Source organism: Mus caroli, chromosome 6 (assembly GCF_900094665.2).
Source record: "Mus caroli chromosome 6, CAROLI_EIJ_v1.1, whole genome shotgun sequence".
NCBI lineage: Eukaryota > Metazoa > Chordata > Mammalia > Rodentia > Muridae > Mus > Mus caroli.
In genome coordinates this window covers 141,899,304-141,925,082 of record NC_034575.1, presented here as the reverse complement: position 1 = coordinate 141,925,082, position 25,779 = coordinate 141,899,304, and the positions used below count along the sequence as shown (strand labels likewise).

The window sequence follows — 25,779 nt, the reverse complement described above, 5'->3', positions numbered from 1 at the left end:
ACACATACTTTAAACGCCCACCCCTTCTTCCCCACCTCCCCCAAGTGTGTGTGTTTCCCTTGTCTCCTAGTCAATCCTAAATCCAGCAAGGCTCATGATAATGACCAGCATCACTGACAACGACACTGAGTCTGAAGATGCCTGTACTGTTGCCCAAGCAATTTGTTAAGAGAGGAGTCTGAGGGGATGGAGATGTGCCTCAGCAGTTAAAAGCACTGGCTCCTCTTGCAGAGGAACTTGGTTCAACTCCTAGCACCCACATGGCAGTTCACAAACATCTGTGCCTCCAGTTTTAGGGAACCCAACTTCTTGGGTTTTCCATGACACTATACACATGTGGTATATACAGACATACATTTAGGCAAATACTCATCCACATAAAATAAAATATTTTTAAAAAGGAGCCTGCACAGTGAGCCCTGGTTCAGTCTGTTTATAACCACCAACTTAAAACTGTTTTGATGTTGTAATAGTTTACTGCATGTAGGAAGGGCCCGCAATAGGTTTTATTTAATATTAAACATTGTTTCTAATTATAAACAAGGCTATCAAATGTCCAGCTGGTTGGTGTTATTCAGTGTCTACTCTACATTGAATAAAAATACTTTATGTCTCCCATCTTCATTATACCTGTATAACTCCTTTACAAATGTGGGCACCAGATCAAAGTATGATGAATTCTTCAACTTCATTTCTTCCTTCAGACTTACAGATAGGAACAGTTTTAAGTTAACTTTATTAAGAGCTGTAGGAAAGCTGCCTCCTTACAGAAGTGTGATGTTCACTCGGCTCTCGATATGTCCTTGTAAATAGCAATTCCCTTGAGAGGGGAAATGTTCAGTGGAAGAACTTGGCTATGTGCTCATGTCTTTTTGGTGTAGAAATGGCATATGGTTAGACTCGGAGCCCTGAGTGGGGGATTTCAGAGGTCTTGGGTGTACCTAAGAGGTGTTTGATCTTGAGACACAGGTACAGATCTTCAGCAGGGAGATAATGGACCTGTGGGAGCACGGGGTGTTCTTAGTTTTCTTGGTTCTATTAGCTCATGTATTAGCCATTCCCTAAATGCCTCTTTTGCTTATGAAGAGGCTTGGAGGGCACATGAAAACATACATGCCGTGCCCAAATGTCGCATTCTCTGAGCTTCCAGCATTCGTGATCGTGGAGGAGAGTTTAAGGGGAAGTCCTGTTGGCAGCCTTCTACAGCGTCTGCATGGAAATTAAGATGCTTTCTCAACCGACTTTCTCAGTTACGACCTCTCTCCCTAATCACCCAAATAGCCACTGTTTGTAAACAGTACTTTATTACACATATTTATTTACTTTGTGTGGGAGGCGTGGGAACTGTGTTGGTAGGGGACAACCTGTAGGTATCAGTCCCTCCTTCCACTCTGTGGGACTTGGGGGTTGAATTTGGGTTCTCCGTTTTGGTACCAGCTGAACTAGCCTACTCAACAAGAAAGTTCATTTTTAAGTCTCACTTTCAGTTGCAGGGATTTAGATATATTGTAAAGAGGATAGCGACATCATGCATACCATTGTTTAATCTTTACATCATTGATATTAATAAATCAAGGCAAATTTTGTCACATATCAAAACTCACTGTTGACAAAAACAAATCATCCCAGATTCTCGAGTCTCTCTTCAGTGACTGTGACATTCGTAGACATGGGGCTGGGGGAAGAGCTCCGGGAAAGAACACTTGCTGTACACCTACAAAGACTTGAGTTTCTGTACCTGCACCAGCAACCAGTGTACATATGAACATTCAGATGAATGTCAAAGCAACTGTTCGGGGCAGAAAATGTATGTGTGCTGGTCCCTGGGCCCTGGCCTCTCCCCTCCTCCACCACTTTGCCCATAGAACATTTTGCCTTTTCTCTCTCTTCTTAAAACCATTTAAGTCCTGTCACTTAATCACCTGTTTCTTCCCCAACATAGCTACTTGTCCCCCAAACTAACCCTATCATGTTAGCTCTCACATCATTTTTCGGTGGAATTTCTTGAAGTATAGTGGACATCTGGTATCTTGAATCTCATGTTTGGGTTCCCCCTCTAGGGTTTATGAGTTAAGAATGCTGGGGCAGGCAGGCAGGCAGGCAGAAGCACATCCAATTTTCACAGGTATGCCTGCATTTGTAAGCTCACATGCATGTGAGAAGAAGCTCACACAAGAGAGAGAGAGAGATGCATAGATAGCTCTCTCCTCTTTTATTCATTTTAAGTCTCCACCCCATTGATAGTGCTTCCCTTGTTCAGAGTGAGTCTTCCCTGTTTAGTGGCTTCACTGCTTAGGGAAATGCTCACAGGCATACCCAGAGGTGTGTTTCTATGGTAATTCTAAATCCTCTCAAATTGACAATGAAGATTAACCAGTACACAGTTAGCTCAGGAATCAAAATAGAGAGCTCTCTAAGTATCATGTAACAAAATCACAAAATCTATGAAAGTACTTTAGCATTTCTTCTATCTTTAGATAGATCAATGTAAAGGTGTTAGACAGATGATAAGATAGATGATAGAAGATAAATGATTGATAGTTGATAGATAGATGATAGGAGATAGGTAAATGGACATGTAGCACATATATATGGGGAGAGCGACTGAGAGTATCTCTCTGAATGGCCCTGGTTGACCTAAACTCATTATTTAAACAGAAATGCCCTTTCAACTCATACAAATCTAGCCACCTCTGCCCCCCAAAGGCATAAATTAGAGGCATGCACCACGATGCCCAGCCCACTTATTATTTTTTTAACAGTAATTGAGTGTTTAGCATCATCGTCTGTCTACATGTTAACCTTCCTGGGACAATGCAGTAGGTGAGGGCTTTCCACCCAGCAATCCATTGTTAATGGGAGTTTAGGTGGGACTTCAGGAGTAGGTTCATAGCTGGAATCATAATGGGAAATCCAGTCTCAGGAATGGGTTGTGTGTTTCCAGGGGAGTGTGTGTATATAACACAGGGATTGTGTTCAGGAGAACAACCTAAGTGGTCTCCCAGGGCTCTGTAACCAAAAAGTAAGAAAGCACAGTAGAAGGTTCATGAAAAGACACTGAACATTCAACCAAGAAAGTGCCAAGAAGATTTAAAGGACAGTCTGCACAGGGCTCATTGCTGTACCTGACAGACTCAGTTTGACAGGGTGGACCACAGAAGGTGACAATCTAATCCAAGCCATCAAGGTAGATGGGAGTGACCTCCTTCTTTTAAACAGCATCTAACAGGGTGAACACACACAGCAGGTGTTAAGACAGTTTTCCAAGCTTTGTTTCTGTACTAGTTGGTCTATTTTATGGGAACACCCATTGCCAGCTCGACCCTGTAAGGAGAGCACCTCTTCTGTGTATCTCTCTGTCATCCCTCGCTGCTGCTGCTGCTCTGCAAACCACAGTTGAGAGACTGCTCTGGGCGAGACTCTCATGAATCACCATTCAGGCCTTCCCTATTGCCTTTTCTATGTTCAAGTTTCAGTTTGCTGAAAACAGAGGACCAGGTAGTGTTTGTTGACAGCTTAACCACCACAAACTATCCATTATATCTACTCTGAACAGCTAGTTAGGGAAGAAAGTTCATGCTGAGTTTGTGTCATTGTTTAAATGTCAAAGGTCATTATTAAGTTCATTGAATACAAAGACAGAAAGGATTTACAAATAGGGACTTTAAAATAATTGGAGAGCATTTTTTTTCTTAATTACGGAAGTTGAATATATTAGAAGGAAAATTTCATTTTCATAATTATTGGGAAGAAGACAGTCTATCTTGCTCACATATAGTAGATATGAGCAATTATTTTATTTTTTAAGGAAAAAGTGTGCTATTGTTAGATTTGAGCTTCTGAAGCCACGTTGTCTGTCCCTCTTCTTAGGACCTCAGTCAAATCCCCCCCCCCCCCAGTCAGAGTCCCTTAGTTTCTCTATTAACTGGAACCCATAATTAGTCCTACTATCTAGATTAAATTTAGGCCTATAAGACTCTTCAAAAATGGTTGATATAAGCCATCCAATTATTATTATGTACTCTAATGAATAGAATATAAATATAATGTTTTTGCTACCATGTGTGGATTGAATTTAGTTTCCATGTACAGAACCAACCTCATGTAAGATAATGCTTCCTGTGAGATCAAGGGCCAAGGATGAGGCGCTGTTTGGATCTGGTTAAATTGTAGTGGTTCAGTTCTTTTTGCAAATAAAATAATTCCTTCTCATTATCCAAATTATCATTTAAATATTAAGAACTAGCATTTTCTTCCAAGTATTTAGAGTGAAATGCTGTCTTTAGAAAGAGTGAAACTGAAGCTATTCTCACAAGGGTATTTCACTGGGATGGAGCCATGTTGAACACAGCATCTCTTATTCCTTTGCTAATGTATTCTGAGAGTTGGTCCCTCTGATGCTATGCACACCTCCCAGTCCTGTGCACTTGCCTGCACTGGCTTGATGAGGGCCCTCAGGTTTGAGGAGTGGACTAGATGCCTATGGCTATCAGGGTCCTTTCGTGCTTATGCAAGCTGAGTGTCTGGGTTTCATCTGACACCAAAGTGAAGAGAAATGTGTACCCATATTTCAGATATGGCAAAAACAATCTCAGGAAGAAAGATATTCACCATGCAAATGAATAGTGGAGTCCCAGCCTGTGTCAGCTGTTAGCCACCCATTAAAGGGATTAGTGGTGCCAGGGGCTAAAGTGTCACCTGACAGACGAACCAGCGATAAGATACAGTTCTGTGTAAAGTAGCAATGATACTTAATGACTTTTCATTAAGTCTGCCCTGCCGTGGCAACTGACTTTAGAATCCCTGAGAGTGAAGTCAAGCCTTTAAGGAATATTTCCTTCTTGTATGTAAGGTGACTGACTGTGAGGTATGGACAGTGGGGTTCTCCCTTTGGGAGTAATTTCTGATCTTCTATACACGATTGCATGCAGATGTGGGAGCCATCCTCTCTCGGGATGATCTGTCATAAAAAGGTGTGCGGTCTTCAGTCAGCTGCCTGTGCTTGCTTCAGTGTTAAACAGGGTACCGACACGTGTACCCAGTGTGGAGCCTCAGTTGAGAAATGTTTCCTTTCACCCAGGGAGGAACAGGAGATGAAAAATCTTTGGTGTGCAGTGAATCCAGATGCTTCTTGCTACATTCTGTGTTGTCGACGATGCGTCCTGTGGGCTGTTCACGAGAAACACGCTTATGAGGTTAAGGAATGAAGTCCTCCGTCCTCTGACCAAGAGGAACCTGCGTGTCCCGTTCCTCTGTGTGCTTAGGCTTATGTATAGTTTTAAATAAATAACATCAAAAGCAGGCACACAATTTTCCTCCAGGGTTTTGTAATCACTGTCTAACCATTCAGGCTGTATCCGAAACTCAGTGACATTAGAAACTAAGTTGTGCATGCGTAGAGCGCTCAGCCGACATATGGGAGGCGTACTCTGTAGTGATGGCCAGAGAACAGTTACTTGGGATTAAACTCGCTGGGATTTATAAGTTGTAAGCTAGAAGGTTTCCTTAGAGGACATTTCCTCTTCCTCCTCTTCCTCCTCCTCTTCCTCCTCATTTTCTTCTCTTTTGTTCTCCTGATTAAGCCCAAACAACAAACTGATATTTCTCCTTTAGTTAATGTCCCTATACCCACCAAACATCTGTTAATTCAAAATCATATCAAGATATAATGATTATGTTGATAATGATTTTTAAGAATTGAGATGACAAGATTTCAGTCAGGTAATTTAGAATATACTTTAAGCTAGCCAATATTAGCCTTAATTTTTAAGTTATCAATGTCCTTTGTTGTGTTTCTGGGGTCCAATATCATTTCTTACACAGATGATGAAGGTATCAACAGGTATGGTGTGCAACCCATTGCAGGTTCCACTTGCTCACACTTTACTGTGTTTTAACGAGGATCTTCTGAGCCATACAAATGAGAGGCATAGTCAGAGAGCAAGGCTCCCAAGGCTTCAGTGATAAAGCTTTGCCCTTCACAGTGCTCTGCTATGTGGGACTTAAAGGACTATGGATATAAGTGATGACCCCAGGCAGACCTTTAAGTAAGAAAATTGTTTATCATGCTGGATTCATGCTTCTTTAAAATTCCTGAAATATCTTTGACACCAAATAGACCCTGAATGTTATAAATGTCACAAGTTCGTGGTTGAAATCTGGGAGAGAACAGATAAGAGAATACAAAAACGCAAACGTTTTAGAACGAAGACTAGAGCTGCTCAGGGGCAGAGAGTTACAAAGAAGCAAAATTCAGGGTACTGGCTAATACAGCACTTGATACTTCAGTGAAATGCAGGGGAAGGCCAGAAACCAGACCTCAAGTGGAAACTCAGTCAGGAAAGCTTCCACAAAAGCAGAGGCAGTCTCACAATGTTCCTGCCCAGTGTCCAGATCTCCTGTGTGGTGTGGCTTTTCTAAAGCTTGAGAGTGAGTGGTGCACCAAGAGAGACATAATCTGAATTAGGAGAGCCATGGACAGGCTACAGAGACCGAAGATAAAGCCAAGGTACATGTATGTATGGTTTGTTTAAATGTTAGAGTGCCAGGAGGCAGCTGAATGCAGTTGACAGCTCCAAGATCTTTAAGCAACAGCCAGGACAGGACGACCACACTATGTTTGCTGCCCTTTACACACTACGTTTAAAAACTTGCTGCCTCACGTTACGACAAGGGACCTCGTATTTTGTTTTTGTCTGTAGAGCAATCAGTGACTCACTCTTGAGCAGGCTTGCAAAGTGAAGCCAGGATTTTTTTTTCCAAATTTCTTTGCTCCCTGCTCTTACAGAGTGACATGTCACATTCCCATGTGGCTTCAGAATGAGCTACCAGAGTTACTGCTCTCCAAAGAAATCTTGCTGAATTTTAAACAGCCCTCCCTGTCTTTGCTTTCTCTCCTAGGAAGTCGATGGCAATAAAGTTATGTCTTCATTAGCTCCATACAACTCATCTACCTCACCTCAGAAGGCAGAAGAAGGTGGGCGACAGAGTGGCGAGTCCGTGTCGAGTGCAGCCCTGGGGACTCCCGAGCGGCGCAAGGGCAGCTTAGCGGATGTGGTGGACACCCTGAAGCAGAGGAAGATGGAAGAGCTGATCAAGAATGAGCCAGAAGGTAAAAGATGGGTTAAGCAGTTTGATTTGGTTTCCACTTATGATATTTGGTGTAGATTCTTAAATTGAACAATCTAGATACCTCAGGTCTTTTTGCAAGCCCTCGTTCCCCTTTTCTTTCACTCTCTCGCTCTTACTCTGTTTCTCTCTCTCTCTCTCTCTCTCTCTCTCTTTCTTTCTTTCTTTCTCTCTCTCTCTTTCTTTCTCTACTTCTCCCTCTTTTTCTCCTTCCTTCTTTATTTTATTCCTTTCTTCATCTCTATCTCACAGATCCTAAGATTTTTTTTTAAATCATAAATTCACATTGCAATGTGAGCCTTATTTTTATACATGAGTAAGTTATACTTGAATGAAACGTACAGACTCAAGAATAGACTGTCTCAGCATTACCCAGAAGACCCACCTGCTTGTCATGGATCTGCAGACTGTACTGTCCATTGCAGGGAAATCTTTCCCCTTGAGGGTCATTTTAGAATTGTGTTACACCTTGTAACCTTTGTGCATCAATATATTCATTTCCTATCCTTGATCTTAGGTCCATTCCTTGAGCAATCCATAAAAATGTTATTGTAGTTACTTAGCTGTGGCTCAATGTAGCCTCCATTTTTTGAACTCTTAGAATCCTTTTCTTTTGGGGTTCTAACTTTAAAACTCTCTTTCTTAGTTATTGGTTAAGTGTTTGTGTGTGTGTGTGTGTGTGTAAGAGTTCAACCCAAAAACAAAACAAAAGAATAAGAAAAAAATAAACCTCACTAACCTGTCCAAGGTTAGATCCAGATGTTAACAATTCCAATTTAACGCTGGATGAGTCTGGGTCACTGAAACCACCCAGCATTCAAGACCAAGGTTCCCTCTTCCTCAGCTGTGAGTTCCAAGTGAGCAAACCAACAAAGTGGAGAACAGAGGTACTTTGATTACAAGTCGTGTCTGACTTACAACGTATGATAGCCAATACGTTTTCAAGTTCCTGGGAGCATCATGGCTGAGTACATGGAGAGGTGTTGCTTGACTTTATAGAGAACTGCCAAACTGTCTGAAAAGTGTTCATAAAATCTTCCTTCCTGCCATCACTGAAGGGACGGTACTGCTGTTCCACAGCCCTCTCAGCCTTTGGCTGTTTTGTATTTGGGGATTTTGTGCATTCTAGTAGCTATGGATTCCGGTCTCGTTGTTGGTTTACCTTGCAGTTCCCCAATGGCCTCCTTGTCCAGATCCCCTCATGACTTTATTTTACATCTCTGTGTCTTTGGGGAAGTATCTCTTTAGTGCTTTTGTACATTTATTGAGTCATTTTGGTACAGATGAATTTCAGGAGATCTTTATATATCCTGGATACCAGTTTCAATCAGAAGTGTATTTACAAACATTCTCCCTGTCTGTGGTTGGTGTTTTCATTCTCAGTATTTTCTTTTGCAGAAAAAATAAATAAATTTTAATGGCTTTCCAGTTGTCACTATGGTTGTGGGTTTTAGTGGTGATTTGTTCAAGTAGTCATGGAGAGTTGAAGATATTTTCCTTGCATTATCTCCTACACTTTTATAAATTTGCATTGTACACGTTAGATTTAGGAACCCTTTTGAGTTAGTCTTTTAAAGGTTCTGTGTCTCGGTCCTTTAATTTCTGTGTCTTCACAGTGTGTCTAGGTATTTTCTGAAAGGTGACTCTTGTCTGCTGAATGCTTTTGCTCCTTTTCGAAGGTGACCGGCTGAATTAGTGTTCATTTATTTGTGCCCTCTGAGCTCTGTTCCTTCAAATCATTATACTTCCCTTGTCCTGATATCATTGTTGTCTTCATGAGTATAGCTTTGCTTGACAAAAAAAAAATCTTGTTTGGGGTTGTCCTGTTCTTGCAGCTTTCTTTCTTTTCCTTAGGGTTTTTATGGGTCAGCGTGAGTCAATTGTCTCTTTCCACAAACTCTTAAGTGTGTTTGAGTATATCCAGAGAATATTGCTGATTTGTCTGAGGATGTGTCATGCCTGTAGATCGCATTATAAAGAAGCTGTGACTATTCTCATCCAGGAACAAATACAATCTTCCTCAGCTGCTAAAATATTGGCCCTGACTCAGTTTTACATACGTAACTTAGATGCGTTTCACTACGGTTAGGCTTGTTTATTGCATTTTTATGTAAAATGAAAAGATAAACAAGAATCATACTATTAATTTCACATTTTCCTTGCTGGCTGATAATATATAGACATACCATATCCTCAGATTCAGTTGTAGCAGTTTTTTTGCTAATTCTGTGAGATTATCTACGTGGACAAACATTTAATTCACAAACTGACAGTTTCATTTATTTCGTGCCTCAGTTAAGGTTTTCTTACCTTTCTTTGTTCTTACATGTCAAGACTTCTAGACTTCTAGTAGGATACTGCTTAAGATCATGAAAAGTAGATATGATGCCACTGCTGTGTTCTTGACTGTAAGAACCAGGCTTCTAGACCCACCATGATGTAGGATGTTTGCTGTAGGCTTCCCTGGGTGATGCTATGAGGACCTGCTTTCTTCTTTGCTCTGGTTTTCTATGAATTTATAATTTTACCTATTAATATAATACACACGATCACTGATCTTAATTACCTACTAATATAATACACACACAATCACTAATCTTTAAATTCCCACAGAGATTTTCAACATTGACCTACCTAGCAAACTTGTGATAAATCCCACTAGGCCACACTTTATAGTTCTTTTGATCTATTTTGGTATCTGACTTGCTCAGGCTTTGTTGAGGCTGTTCACATCCAGAGCCATGAGGTCGATTAGTTCATATCTTTCTTTTGAGTAATGTACATCTCTGATTTTGATGCTGACTTCATAGAATGAGTTGTAAAGTGTTTTTCCTCACATGATAATTTAAAATCATAGTATTGGATATGTTCTGAATTCAAGGATACGGAATAGGGATAAGAGGTCCCGTGTTTGTTCTGTATACACTATTCCAAAGTGATTTGGGAGATTCTCTTTAGATGATACTATTAAAGGGAATTTTGTGTATGATGTTGTCATAGCTCTGCTGTATTGGGTTGTCTAAGAAGAGATGTATAAATTCATAACTTTGAAGTAGATGCAGAGCTAATCTAAACCCAGTGAATACATCTCAGTGGGAAAGAGAGCAGCAGGTAGCATCCACAAGTACTTGATGAAAAATCTGGTGGAGCACTGGGAATTATAGGAGAAACACAATTCCTAAGAGCAGCTACTGGGGTGGAATAGCAAGGATGACGGTCATAGCAGGAAGGATTGGCAGAGGAAGTCATGACTGCATATGAAGGCCAGAGGGCCTTTCTTAGTATATCTCTGTCAGTAATGGACTTCAAAGAACATCTTCCTCTTAAAACACATAAATTCTCAGATACAAAGAAACGTGTTATTAAATAGAGTAATGTTGGAGAGAATGAATGCTGAACAAGGCAGGAATTGAGAAGTCTGAGTCTGGGTGAGAGCAGTGTTTGCTCTTAGTTGTGAAGAGCGCTTACTCTTTTTGCACACACATGATAGCCTACCACCTGGAAGTCACTTCTTCCCATAAGTCAGGAATGGCCACCATGCCATCACACAATGCCTGCAGTCCCATGTATGTGCAGGGTACAGGGAAAAGAGGATTCGAGGGGCTTGGTGGCCACCAGCCTAGCCTGTGTTGTCTCAAAGGAATTGGGGACACAGAATGGTAGTCTGATAGTGGCCTCTGTGTGTGTATATACATGCAAACATGTTTATGTCATACTCACACATATGTCACACTCATATATAACATACATATGCATATAGACACATACAGACATACATGTACACAGACTCCCTCATCTCCCCTCTTGAATTTCAGAAACAATCTTTGAAGGACAGAGCATGGACAACATTTACACCCACATATGCAGGCTATACAGAGCCTGCTCTGAATATCTAAAATCATAGGCATACTCTTACTGATAATTTGCCCTGGTAACAATCTATATGCATTTAAAAATACTTTATGTGTTGTTTTGGGACATGGACTCATACTGTAGCCTATGTTTGTCTAAGACTCAGTGTGCAGCCTCGTCTGGCCTCAAATTCTTGATGATTCTCCTGCCTCTGTACACTGATTGCTAGGATTCCAGTCATAAGCCTCTACGCCTCTTTCAAGAATGGTTATCTAGTGACCACAACAATTTACAGACTTATAAAGAAGTAATTTATATCTGAGTAAAGCCATGTTCTTATTCAGAAAGAAAAATAGAATAAAATTCAGAGAGAAAAGCATGCAGAATTGTAACTTAGGAGCTTGTAGGTTTTAAAGTAACGGGAAGCTCTGTTGGCCTTCAAGACATCACTGATCAAAGGATATAGGACATGCATGAGACTGGCCACTCGATCCTGCCTTCCCATCCAGGTTCAAGGGACCATGGTAGTGGGTAGAGCACACACTTGAGCTGAGGCTCTCTTATTGCCCGACATCAAAAGATAAAACTTTCAGTGATCAGTCTGAAGGGGAAGATGTCAAAAGTGTTGGTGGGAAAGCTAGCTCCAAGCCCTTGTTGCAACTCCATAGAGAGAGAGTGCCATAGCAGAGAGGGACTAGAGCTAAGTGCTAAGTACACCGATACCACAGGACGGATCCCTTTCTCTCCTCTGGAGCTTTGTGCATTGTTTTTCAAAGGGCATTAAACTGAGCAGCAGGTTGTGATGAAAATTTCATTAAGCCCAGTGAAATCATTATGAGTGGCGGCGTTCACATCTTGGCTTCCTCTTGTGTGGTGGGGGTGGGGAAGCAGATCTCACTAGAAAGGCCACATTATTTCCAGCCTCACCCTGCCAACAGCAAGCCAACAGGGACAGGGAAGCCAGGAGAAGAGGCTAGGCCATCCGAAGGGAGGCCAAGAAGGTGAGAGTGTCTGTCAGGGAGGAGAGGTGCAACCATACAGCAGAAAGAACACCTCCTCTTTACTCTGGCTAGCCTGTGCTTCTGCATGAGGTATTAAGGTACTTTTCAAACATATTTTAGGAGAAAAATATAACACGTCCGTGTTTGTGTTTTTTAGTCTTTCAGAATTTTGGGGCTGTCCTTATGAAAAAGGATCTGCTCTGCAGATTCTTAATGTCCATTCCTTTCAAAATTAATTAAGTGTGCATGCATGTATGCATGCATGGGCACACACAAGTCTGAGTGTGTAGGGTGGTCAGAAGACAGTTTGCCAGAGTCAATTCTTCTGTTTAGCAATGTACATTCCAGGGATTAGACTCAGGTCATCAGGCTTCCAACTAGGTGCCTTTAGCCACTGAGCCATCTTTCTGTCCACTACTGTTCATTCTTACTGTGGTGTATGCTTCTAAATTCATAGAAACCCATATATATATATATTAATATATATATATATAGAAAACCATATATATATATAGAAAACCATAATATATATATATTATGTCAGCCTTTCTATTGTGGTTGTGTTACATTTGGTAATAAGTTTGTCGAATCAGCCAGCCCTTCTTAGGCACGGCAACTGAGGAGAGACATGGGATCCCCCATGACCTCAGTAACTAGATTCCTTTCCTCTCCATTTTCAGATGGGAACTATGATGATTAAAGACATCCTAGGGTCATCCTCAAAGCTGGTGTTGCCACTGGTCTAGAATCCACGCCTCATGCACAGCTTGCTATGTTTGCATGGTAGTGCATCAGCTCCTATACTGTACCTCACATGGCTCCATATCCCTCTGAAACGTTAGAAAAATATGAGGTGATAATTGCTAGTTTCTCCTTAATGTTACTCCTTAAGTGACTTAAATGTTATTCCTTAAGTGATCAGACTTCCAAAAAGTGTTTAAGGGCATACCTGCCCATTGTAGGTTGTCTAATTGCCATTAAAAAAAAAAAAGGAGGAGGAGGAGGAGGAGGAGGAGAAAACCTTGAGATTTTAATAAAAATCATTGTCGAAAAATGTCTAGGAGCCAGATAATGGTGGCGTAATCGAGCTTCAGCTGTGGCAGTAAAGCAAACACATTTATGCTAGCTCCCTATGTCCTAGAGTCTGCCTGGGTCTCCCAGGAAGCGGAAGTTACAGCCACCCTTAACTCTTCTTTCAATGCAACACTGTACTAAGGGCCATTTATTTAACTTTACTCCAATATGATACTCATTAAAGTTCAGATAGTCATACTAAATATTCAAACATTTTTGTAAAAACTAAGCTTAATCTCCTTCATTACTATTGCCATACTGCTGACGTGGGTGATAGAGAGGAGAAATCTTGAAAATTATGACCTCCTGTTAGTCCTAGGCAGGTTCTTCAGCGAATCCTCTCAGAGCTCTGCGGTTGGGATGGCGGATAGTCTGACTGGTAAAGGCACGCTAAGCCTGACCAACTGGGTTCCAGCCCTAAGACCCAAATGGTGGAAAGAGAGACCCGCTTCCTACAAATTGCCTTTACACACACAAACAGGGACACGTACAGGCACACGCACACACCAGGGTCTCACTGTGCCCTCTCCTCATACACACTAAATCAATAAATTTAAAACAACATTTAAAACACCAAAGATAACAACCTTATTACTTAAAAAGTAATCTTAGTAAATTGACCCTGCTCTTATTGTATGGAGGACCCTAAATTACAACAGAAGGACTGTCTTTCACATACTTCCTGACAGTGAACACAGGAACAAGTTACCCCATGTCACCCTTGCACTTCCTGATGCAACTTTCCTTAGCCTCCAGTTACATGTCTGTCTAATGAGCATACATTCTCTCAACCCTTTGTGCCTTAATACTACTGAACTTAAAAACAAAACTCAGTGTGTGTTCTTGTGAGTGTGAAATGCATTTGCCACCATATACACATAGAGGCAGAGGCTATTGTAGGTGGCATCCCTTACCATCTACTGTATTGAGACTGGGTCCCTTATTGTTTTTCCCACATACACCAGGCTAGCTTAGCTGGCTTCTAAGCTTTGGGAGATTGTCCCACTCCATCTCGCTGGGGCAGGGGTTGCAGACCTGGCTAACCTCAGTGATTCAAGCTTACCTGGTAAGTGCTTTGTCGATTGAGCTGCATCCCTGGCCTCTGCTGTGTCCTTCTCTGCCTTAAATATCACTCTCAGTCTTAATTACGTCATAGATTTTCCTCCTTTTTTTTAAAATAAATTTTTTCGTTAGTTTACAAAGTCAAATGGGTCTCATTCTGACAGTTTCATACTTGAATGCCATTATACTTTGTTCTTTTAAAATTCTAATTACCTGCACTTATTTAGTGTGTGTGTGTGTGTGTGTGTGTGTGTGTGTTGGCTAGTTACTGAATCATTCAGGGGATACTTCACAAACATTCAGTGATATTCCATGATGTGATTGTATCTATTCTTACTCTTGACTTTGGCAACTCTCTGTATGAATGAGAGTTTATATAAAACTGAGCATCTACACTGTGGCTTCACTGGGCAAGTGTGGTACTTTTTTGGCCTCATTCATTATCATGACTGTGCTAATGTGCTGTCTGCCCTTCACTGCAGCACTGACGGCACTACTGCCTTCAGTGACTGAGGAGAGGAGATGAGGTAATGGTGAGGGTGGTACTTTGTAAAGCATAGTCTGCTTGGAGAAGCCCCAGTTACCGACACTGTCACATCTTAGCTCATTAAGGAATGTCACTCCTCAGGTACACTGGCAGCCTGCTTCACAGTGCTCCCTTCCCAGGATCCCTCAGGGGAGAAAGTTAGGACATCTACTATCAATAAAACCAACAGCCAATGAGAAGCTAGCAAACCCGTAAACAGGCCACAGCTTTGATATTATTTATTTATATGTTCATATAATAAATATGTGGATAGCCTGTGTCTTAAGTCAAGAATGACTATACAATGACAAAGACAATTTCTCCAAATTAATAATGGGGAACGTCATATATTGTGATCCACATAGAAGTAGGATGGGACACTAACATCCAATCTGCTTGGTCCTTATATTCCCCTTGTAAGGGGAATGTGTGCTAAAGTTAAATATCAGGACCTAAAGGCTCATGGCTGTCTCAAATTTTACTGCACCATGCATGTTACATGCGTGTGGGTACACCGCGTGTTACATGCGTGTGGGCACACCGTGTGTTACATGCGTGTGGGTACACCGTGTGTTACATGCGTGTGGGTACTCCGTGTGTTTCTCTCTCAGGTTACCACATGCCTACTTTTACTTACCGTCTGCATCTCTTCGTGTTCTTTCTCCTTGACGGAGACTCCCATGAACTGTCTTGTCTTAGTGAGTATGTTCATTGTGTGAGGAAGACACCAGTTGTGACATTTTTTTTTATTCATGGCACTGATGCACAAAACTGAGAGATTTTCCCCAAATCCCCAGACAATTCTTGCTCCTGACTTGGAAGACCCGAGGAACACGGCACTTTTCTCCCAGGCCTACTGTGTTACTTTATGGGAAGCAGTTTCTTGTGAATAGGGTTTACAGACAATTCCACTCTTGTGAGAACCACTGAAGTTAGTCACCAAGCTTGGAAAAGTCTAGTTCATGACAGTCCTCACCACATCTCTGGCCTCTACCCCAAAAGTCACCCTCAGACCACCAGAGCGGAGACAGGCAAATTTTCATTCCCTCTGTCCCCACGAGGCATAGGTCTGTGGTTGGGATGGAAACAGAATTCACCACTAACAGGACTGGCTTGCACATTATTTTTTTCTCTATTTTTTGTTGTTGTTTGGTTGTTTATTTGTTTTTGAACTGAAACAGATATACAGAGAGTTGTCAAACTGGCCTCTTCCAAAACGTGGAAACATATATGGCTTTTACTGTACCATACGTCTTTTCCATATCTGTGCCTGCCATGAACCCAATCCATTGTACCTGATGTCATCTTCCACAGAACGTGTGGAATTTTCCAGAAAAAAAATGCATGTGTCCCTTCAATTCGCAATGCAAACGTATTGGTGTATGTAGCTATGCATCGTCAAACGGATGCAAAGCCCTCTTCCTCCCAGTTACTGTTCAGCTTAGGGTGGTTTACATAGGCGTGACGTGTCAGTGGAATACTCCAGTATCAAACACAGTCATTCTGAAAAGATGGATCTGTGTCTGTGTGGTATTTGGCCCTCTGACCACAGCCAGAGGCATTGCATGCCCAGCATTTGTGCAGAGTAGTAACAGTGCCTCTTCTTAGCTCTCGGATGTCCAGCGCACAGCCTCCTCTACAAATTAAATCAAGCCTCATCGTTTTATTAGAGGAGTTGAGACAGAGATGCAGGATCGGTCTCACTTGAGCAGCTACAATTAGCAGTTATCATAGGGAAGGCAATAAAGATTTGCAATCTCAATTGAAAGAATCCCACAGCCTCCCCTGCCCTGTGCAGAGAATGGGTTTTCTGAAACTCTTGTTTTTAACGCTGCATTTGATGAGGCAGGAAAGAGGAAAAAAAAAGCCCTAAGTACATCGGGGAAAGCCTAAAGATACTTTAATTGGCAGAGGTTTGAGGTGCGTTTGTCTCCTTGCTCACTGTCCCTTTGACAAAGTACATCCTGAAGAGTCTTTGTGAGTGCTGTCCCCATGAAGGACAAACAAGGGGACTTTTCAATGGATCTCTTTAAAGTTTTGTTCCTCACACTCCAGCTGCTGTCAGGGGCTATGCCTCGCGCTCTGTGGCTCTGTGTTCAACTGTGCCGTCTGTCACTCGGAAATGTCTCTCTTCTCGTTGAGCAAGCTAGACTCTAACCCAGGGGCTCCCCTTCTCAAAGGCACCCCGATATGGAAATTAACACTCATAAAATGTTGATAAAGGAGAGAGCTTATTTTTCAGAGGTTGAGACAAGACGATGCTCTCACATGCTGAAGAGTGTACTTTTTCAGGAAGGAGTGTTCAAACAGCTCTGTTTAAAGCCTTGAAGTGAGTCTTGTCCATTCCCACACATTGTCAAGTGCTACCCACCATGGCAGTTTAGCCCGATCTGTTTGAGTTCATTGAGTGTTATAGAAAATGTATTTATATTTTCATGGAAGACATTCAGGTTTGGATCGTGGGAGCTCACGGATTGTTTATGGGAATCCATTTTACTTGGTGGGGCCTTGAGCTGCAATCCAGGGTTGTGGATATAGAGACCATGAGAGCGACATGCCTTCTATACTATGGTCAATTAGAACTTGCATTATGGCTAGTGAAATGCAGCCACTTTTAGGGTCTTTAATCATCTATATCTTTCTGTACATAGTCAGGCTAGTATTATGTTTTAAGTTAGATATTTGTATATCTAAATAAAAGGACAAGGACTTTCATTATAAAGATTCCTATTTAAACATGTGTGTGTCTACTGAGAGGACAACATAGACCAGAGCCAACATTTCTTTTTACCTGAGGAATTCTAATTTTTTCTGATAGCTAGTTTACCTCTTTTTCCCTGTGTTCAACTAAGTCTTTCAATCTCAGGCCTTCAGATTCAAAGCAAAGACCTCTCAGAAGGAGACCTGTAGACCCTGGCTGCATATTTATAAATAATCACAAGGGGCAACACAGCAGCTTTTCTTGCTGATCATATATCATGGCTTTTGGGGATATCATTTATTAAAGAGTGAAGAGCCAGCCACCTGTTTCTGAGGCCTCCCTTCTCTCACAAGGAAGGTCCCAACCCCAGCTGAATGATATCACTCTAATCTGAGCAGCCCTGCCAAGCATCGCTCTGAAGTCGACTCCAGCCCGGCATAGGAGTTAGCGTGTTTGCGTGCCCATGTGTGTTTTTCACTCTCTTACCCCCGAGGCACTTGTCACAACCATGCATATTAAAATTAATCAGACCTCCCAAGCCCGCGTGGCTGTGTGTTTAACACGGAGAAGTGGATATCAAGTATTTGCCCTAATTAAATAGGCCTGCTTAGCTTTGTTCTAGTGGATGCTTGGTCTTTTTTTCTAATAGGACTATCTCATGAAGAAGGCACGGACAGCTCTGGAGGCAGTGGAGAGCGCCACTCAGAACCGCCTCTGCCACCTGCTCCCAGAGTCCTGAGACCTCAAGGACTCCCCCAAGCACCTTGCGAGCTGCCCTCCATGTTAAGGAGAAATATGGCCAGCAGCGTGAGGGAGCAGAGAGGCTGGGACCAAATAGAAGAAGTATATGACCTGGACACTTTGCTTTGATTAAGATGGCCTATGTCATTGCTGTACTTGGAGACCAGCTTATGCCTTGTACTCCTGAGTTTGGGCCACAAACTTTGGAAGCTGAAGGGAGAGCCTCATTGGAATGTAGCAGGGTGCTCCTCCCTCCCGTCCTGATTTTGAAAGGCAGCTAATTCACCCGCCTCTTTTACTTACTTCTTTTCCAAGTCCAAGAAAACACACCTCGATGCAATGATGGCAGAACTGCTGCAGACAAGTTTCTGTGCGCACTGATCATCTCTAGACCACTCCTATTTTCATCCGTGTTAGACATTTCCCTTATCACAGAGAGGAGCTGCACAAGTCACTCAGAAACAAACCTTTATGTAGTGTTAGGCTGGAGTCACCGAGAAAGGCCCAGACACACAGGACACAGCCATTTTCATCCTTGTGGCTTTAAAGCCAAAAAAATGAGGGGAAAAGGACCACGATGATGTCATAGATTGCGTATTTTACTCGAAATTTATGTAAATTACTGGGGACATTTTGTGCTTTAGAGAATACACGCAGAAGAGCCTTAAAACATCTCAGTTTGATATTAATTATCCACATACATCTGTGAGGTAAACCACTCAGAAAACAATGTAATAAACAGCAAGTTTAGGGCTGTAGCAAATTGTCAAACGACCACTGAATATTGCTAAAAGATTACTCTAGAACACAATTCACTTCTTCCTCAGCAAATACAAAGGGTCACATAATTAGAGACCAAGAAACACCCTAACTACTGCCTTCCAACCTCCCCTGCCTCCCTGCATTGAGTTACCACATGTTAGGACCTGTGTAGCCATCACCCATATCCTATCTTTCATGTGGGTGTATGACTTGTGTGTGTGTGTGTGTGTGTGTGTGTGTGTGTGTGTGTGGTTCTGTCTATACAGAGGTGAGCACTGACAACAGTCACATACCTGCCAGGCTCCTCTCTGCTCCCCTCCTCCCTCTGGCTTCTGTGGTTATTTGTCAACACAATGCAGACTCTTCCATGTGGGTGTGTACGTAATAGAAAGAAAAATCAAGGCCCTGAGCAAGTAAATACATCTTTCATTATTCCTTTTGTTTGGCGTGTGTACTGTGTGCTATTCTTGGTCAATAGATGTTGTCTGACAGTTATGAGGAGGGGTGAAGAACCTTTTCTTGAACTTTCTCCTTTTGTTTTGTCTTTGTGGAGAAAGTTGATGCACACTGTCTTCCATTCATTGCCATTTCTACGTAAACTATCGGATAGAGACTGCCCCTGCTATCAGGGCAACAAATGCAGGGGACTTTCAAAGCCATAGACTCTTTCATCCTTCTTGGCTTGGAATGAACAGTTAAGACAGTACAACTCTGAAGTAAAACATGAAAATGTTTGTTATCAGAAGTGATGAACAAGATAACACACAAATGATGTTTCCCTTTGTCCTTCCAAGTAGCATGGGTTGAAGGAAGACTTATGTAAACATGGCTGATATGGAGCCCTGACTTAGTCCATATGTGCATTTTCTCCCACACATTAATATAACAGCAGGGTTGACCTCTATGCAAGATGGAATTGTGTAAGGAGTCTGTGGCTGGGAATGCACTCCAATATTGGGCATCCATTTACGGTAGCAGGAGAGTGCTCTTACTCTAGACTGGAACTTAGTGTGTTCCTGGGTAAGCAGGATGAATGTTACTGATGGATTAAAGCCCTGTCAGCATTTTTCCTTGAGAAATTTTACTATCTTGTAAGATTTAACCGAAAGATTCTTCTTTATTTGTTTTCAACACCATGTATGGAAGGCATGTGCGGTGCCACTGAGCTATGGTCCCCAGCCCTCAGATTGTTTTATTCATCCTTATTTATGGGGAACAGTTGGAGCCAAATACACTGGTAGTGACTTCATGCACACTTCTTCCAACTGGAGTTGTGGTTTCTTTCAGAGGATTTCTGTTTGGTTCCATTGTCTCATCTTACCTGTCCCCTTTCTCCAACTTCAAAAGGTCCCATATCTCAGCAGAGAAGTACATCTAACTAGGAGGCTGGGTGCAAGGTTGGGTGCAGGTCTTAGGTCACGTGTTGGGGCAGCAGAAAAGTATAGAAAGGTGATGTCAGATCTCAGCCTTAGTACGACAGCTGTCTCAATGAGAGGAAGAAAAAGAAGCTCCAGTTCAAAGTAGTCATGGCAGGCCGAGTCCTTGTCCACACTCGTGTGACGCCGCATTGCCTCACTGTGGCCATCACTGTTCTTGTTCTGCACTGCCACTGAGCATGGTGTCACCACTGACCCATGTCTGCTCCCGTAGTTCATCAGAATGATTAGGGATACACAGCTCAAGTGAGGAGCCAAAAACCAAAACAAAACCACCACCACCACCACTACCACCACCACCACCACCAGCAAACCCTACCTTTTAGTCCAACTCTTTTATTCAGAGATCACAGAGATTAATATACAGTATCAATGAAGTAAGAGGAGTGAGTCTCATTTAAATTAATGTATTTACTGTTTTTAAAATATGTTACATTATAAAGGGCATTATACACTGTGTCTTTGGAAGGTGTCTGTGGTTCTCAGCAATGAGAAGTGCTGTCTGTTTGATATTGTGGAAGACTCAGAGTTCTAGACATGCTCTCTGTCTTCCCATCTTTGCTCTATATGTTTTTATGTAAGTATTTACACTTATCAGAAATGATTTTGCCAACCCATATCTCTACATTATTATTATCTTATTTTGCATATATAAACATACAAACAAATATATATGTAAAATAACACATATGTAAAATAAATATGTATATATAACCATATACACATAATAATATATAAAGCTTGTACAAACATATATGTGAAATAATAAAATAATAATATCAATATTAATACTGTTACTCTAGATTTAAGATAACCTATATATCATGCTGAATTTCTTTTTTATTACAATTATTTATTTTCAAGGTTGAGGGAATAACATAATATATATGTGAGGTCAAAGGAATGCTTACAGGAGGTGATTCTCTTCTTCTAGCATATGGGTCCCAGAGATTGAGCTCAGGTTATCAGTTTAGGGGCAATTGTCCTACCCTGCTTAGCCATCTTGCCAGCCACCTCCTGATGAATCTCTGCAACCTTTGCCCACATTAAGTGTTGCTAAACCAAGTGTACAGAATGGGAATTCTCATTTTCATTCTGCATTTTAATTTTTCCATTATTTTATCCTTTTGCCACCCTGTGTATATTTTTTGTAAAGCCCAATGTGGAATCGGCCCCTTACTTACACACACTGCCATCTTGTACTGAGTTCATGATATACGCTGATTATTGTTTGGGTTGATGAGGAGACAGAAGTGAAAGACATAGCTCCTATTCTCAACCTGATTATGACGTTTCGGGAAAGAGATCAAGACTTTCAGATCCTAGGGAAAAGTTTGGCAGGGAGGCAGCACGAGAGCCCAGAGGTAAAGTAATCAGACCTATGCAATATTTGACGAAACTGCTTCTGTGATGAACATTGACATATCAGCAGACAGTTTTTGTTTCATCTTTGGAGGTGGTGTGGCTCCTGTGACTACTTCAGCCAGTTCTTTTTAGGTGGTTAAGCAAAAGTGACGGCCACATCTACTGCACCCATCTCACCATAACATGGCTTCTTCTAATCTGCTTCCATCCCGTCTCAATTCTGCTCCTCACCAGGCGCATGAGGAAAATGTACAGCTGAAAAGAGAAAGAAAACTCTTTCCTTTGTGCATCAGCAAATAATCTAGAGGTGTACCATTTTACTTTCCTTTCTTCAACCATTTTTTCTTTTCTCATTAAGATTATAAAGGATAGCATGTATTATTATTGTACTTTTGTTTAATACTCTCTGTTTGGAAGGTTGAAACTGATTGTGACCATAATGACAATAAGTAATACCTAAACTAAAGCTTATTTGGGGACTAAAAAAAACAATCATAGATAGCTTTGAGTCATTTTTTGACCCATAATACAAAATAAAAAAATAACTGAATTCAGAGCTATAATTTGTCTAAAGTCTGTAACTCTAACCTCAATTTTTAAAAATGTTTCTTTAATTCTGACATACATACAGATAGAACAGATGATATATTTATTCTAGCATGCTCAGATCTCATGCTGACAGTAGTATGTAGTCCATGTGTGTACATAGTTTGCAGGAGAAAAGGCCATGGGGGGCGGGGGACAGGCTGAGGGATTTGGCAGTCACATGATTAAACAGTCTCCTCAGGAGGCAGCCCTGTGAGCCTCAGTGAGTGTGACAAGTGGTGCTTTTGCAGGCCTATACGTTTCATTTCCCAGAGCTTTCATAAAGTGGGTATGGTCCACCTGAAGCAGCAATGAACTTACTTCCTGTCTGTCTCCAGCCTGGTAAACTCACTTCCTGTCTGTCTCCAGCCTGATGAGTTCACTTCCTGTCTGTCTCCAGTCTTGTGAGCTCACTTCCTGGGTCTCTTAATCCTCTAGCTTTGTTTCCCATATTTGAGTACCTTCCCGCCCCTCTGTACAACCCTGTTCTAATAAGTCTTCACTTACATTTAGTCCCTCAGCTACCATGCTTTCTTTTTATGTATATACGTGTTAACTTGTAGTGATTTTTCTTTAACTTATAACTGTTGATCCTTGACATTTAATTAATATTTCAATCCTACCAGCAAAATTTTCAACCTCTATCCTTCTTTCTTAAGAAGTCTGTCTGTCTTTTCTCCCAATTATATGTTGACCTTTTAGAGTGTGGTTATCATATAGGCTCACAGTCCAGTGAAATCTATGAGCAGAGAATAGATTGTAGGTCTTCTACTTTTGATTTTTGAGAAATCAAAAGACTATTTTGTGACTCATAAATAACCTGTTAGAGTCATATTGTATTTATAAAGTTTCATTGGTCTCTGGTCATGTTCATTTTTTACATGCTTATTTATGTATTATCACGCTGATGGAGCTAAAGACTCTAGTCTCAACTGCCTAAATATTTGCTGTCTTGCTCTCTAATCTGCATATCCTATGACAGTTTTCCCAAAGAGTAGGAATGTAGGTCTAGTATGCCCAGTACCAGTGTTCCTAACACAGCAACTCTAGATTAAGCAACTTAATTAAATAGCAGGTGGAGCCTTTTCCATCCTAACTCCAGGCCTAATTCAGTGGTCCTAGTATATATCCCCTGGATAAAATATCAAGGGTTGAGACTTGGGTGCTAGTGTTTGCCTAATTATTCCATGTGTTTTCTTAGATGATTGTTCATTTTTCCTTTATTTGGCAATAAATTTATCGCAATTGGAAGATTTTAAACTACCATCAGATTGTTTCTCATGAGGACAGGTAAAGAAATGTTCTTTTATACCAAAGCCAGAGTCTAAAGAGACAGTTTTGTACAAGTTGGAACTTAGTGGCTAAGCAGTGAGTTTAAGGGGACTGAGAGGAACACAGGTGAAGGATCACATGCAGAAACATCATTGAAAAGCCACACTTCTGCTCCATGACTGAGACCCTCGTCTTCTTTCCCCTACCTGTATCCCATAGCATCCTCCCCAGTGCATGTGAGCACCAGGTTGGCCACATACATATAGAATCAAGGTGAGGGGATGGTTCCTCCTCCCAGGAGAACATGGTAACAGCGACTTTACCACCATTGTAGATAATTGATTTTACTCCCTTCCTTCCTATGACAACAGCAACAGAAGATCGCCACCGTGCTTAGATGACTAGAACTTGATTTGATTAAATAGCCTCATCATGCAAGGCTTTCCTGTTATTAAATTCTGGATGGGACAACATCGTAACACACCACACACACATACACACACGCAAACACACACATCCCACCACACACACACATACCACATATACCACACACACACAGCACACACATCACACACAGACACACACAGACACATACAGACACACACACCACACATACTACCACACACACATACCAACACATATACACACATACCACACACACACACCACACATACCAACACACATCCCATACATCCCACCACACATACCACACATACCACACACACACAGCACACACACCACACACACACAGACTCATACAGACACACACACCACAATACTCCCACACACACATACCAACACATATACACACATACCACACACACACACCACACATACCAACACACATCCCACACATCCCACCATACACACCACATACCATATACATATAGCACATATACCACATATAGTACCACATACACACACACACCCCACACACATACCACCACACATACACACCACATTTACCACATATACCACACACACACACACACACACACACGGGGCGGGGAGGAAGGGAGAGAGGGAGAGGTTAGCATGGTGATGCACCCTGTAATTCCTGCACTTGGGAGAAAAGGCAGAGGGATTGCCAACTCTAGCCTAGAATTGCGTCAACTTTGATGAAATAAACTCAAAACAGAGCTTCCAGTAAAACAGCATTTCAGCCTCCCCACTCTGGGCCGTGGGGTCCCACTGTGCTGTCCATCCCTTCTCCTGGCTTTCTCCTGACATCTCTCCTTACCCAGATGAGCATCGCTGCTGGAGGAGGAAGAGAGGCTTTACCTTCACTGATTCCAGGTTTATCTCCGGTTCTTTCCCTGCGTCAGCTAACTAAGAAGGAAAACGTCCAGTGGAGTGCGATGAGAACATTCATGTCAACTACACTTGGATTCCAGAGGCCTAAACGTCAGGGAAAGGAACGTTATTTTACTACCACATGCTTTCTCGCTTTGTTTTTTACTCATTGCATATTTGACAAGGACTTATGTCTCTGTTCAGAGTTTTGAATGCTGAAAGGCATCTGTGATTGTTCTTTTAACTTATAAAGAGTGCATTTTAATACACTTCTACTCTTACTTAGTATTTTTAAACTCCATTTGAAAAGATATTATTGCTTACATGACAAGATTCACCTTGTCATTTTAAAGAAAAAGAATTGTCCATATTTGGCTGCACTTATTATATTTCAGCCCAATTCAATGTAAAAACATATATATATATATATGTAAAAACTTATATATATATATATGTATATAATATGTAAGAGGATTCTTTTAATTGCTTCAGATATAGACTGAAGTATGTCTTAATCCAGAAAATACTGATACCCTGAAGGAAAATCATCAGTCCTTCCTTGCATAGGGAAATGATGAACAGATGTAAATGACAGTTGAAAGCACGTAGTTTGTATCTGAAACCAGATACAGAGCACCCTTTGCTTGCTGAAGTGGGTTGTCCCTGCCGAGAGAACTGAGCCAGTGTGCTCTCGCTGAATGCCCTTCTGTCTGTGTACGTCTCTTTGCATTTCCTGAAACTGGTCAACCCTGCACACGTGTGGTCCTTCAGGCCTGTGGTTTGCTGGGAGGGTAATGAACTGAGGAGCCCACACCGTTCCTCTCGCAGTCTTCTCTGGGCGTCCCTGAGTTCTCCGGAGTTAAGACAGATGGCCGCTGGTTGAGCTGTGTGCGTGGGAGAAGGGACTTCCACATGTGATTCTTACCATTTGGCAGTAATTAGTTTGTTGTATAAATTAACATTAACTGAACCATTCTTGAG

At 41.6% G+C, this 25,779-nt stretch overlaps 1 protein-coding gene across 14 annotated transcripts in view; it reads left to right on the top strand.

The window, feature by feature from the left end:
- Sox5 (SRY-box 5) overlaps nucleotides 1-25,779 on the top strand; it is a 938,356-nt gene that overhangs the window by 650,664 nt on the left and 261,913 nt on the right. For all 14 annotated transcript variants that reach the window (XM_029478841.1, XM_029478851.1, XM_029478846.1 and 11 more), the window contains one exon: nucleotides 6,901-7,111. In XM_029478841.1, coding sequence (XP_029334701.1) covers nucleotides 6,901-7,111 — 211 coding nt within the window. The remainder of the gene's footprint in view (nucleotides 1-6,900; nucleotides 7,112-25,779) is intronic.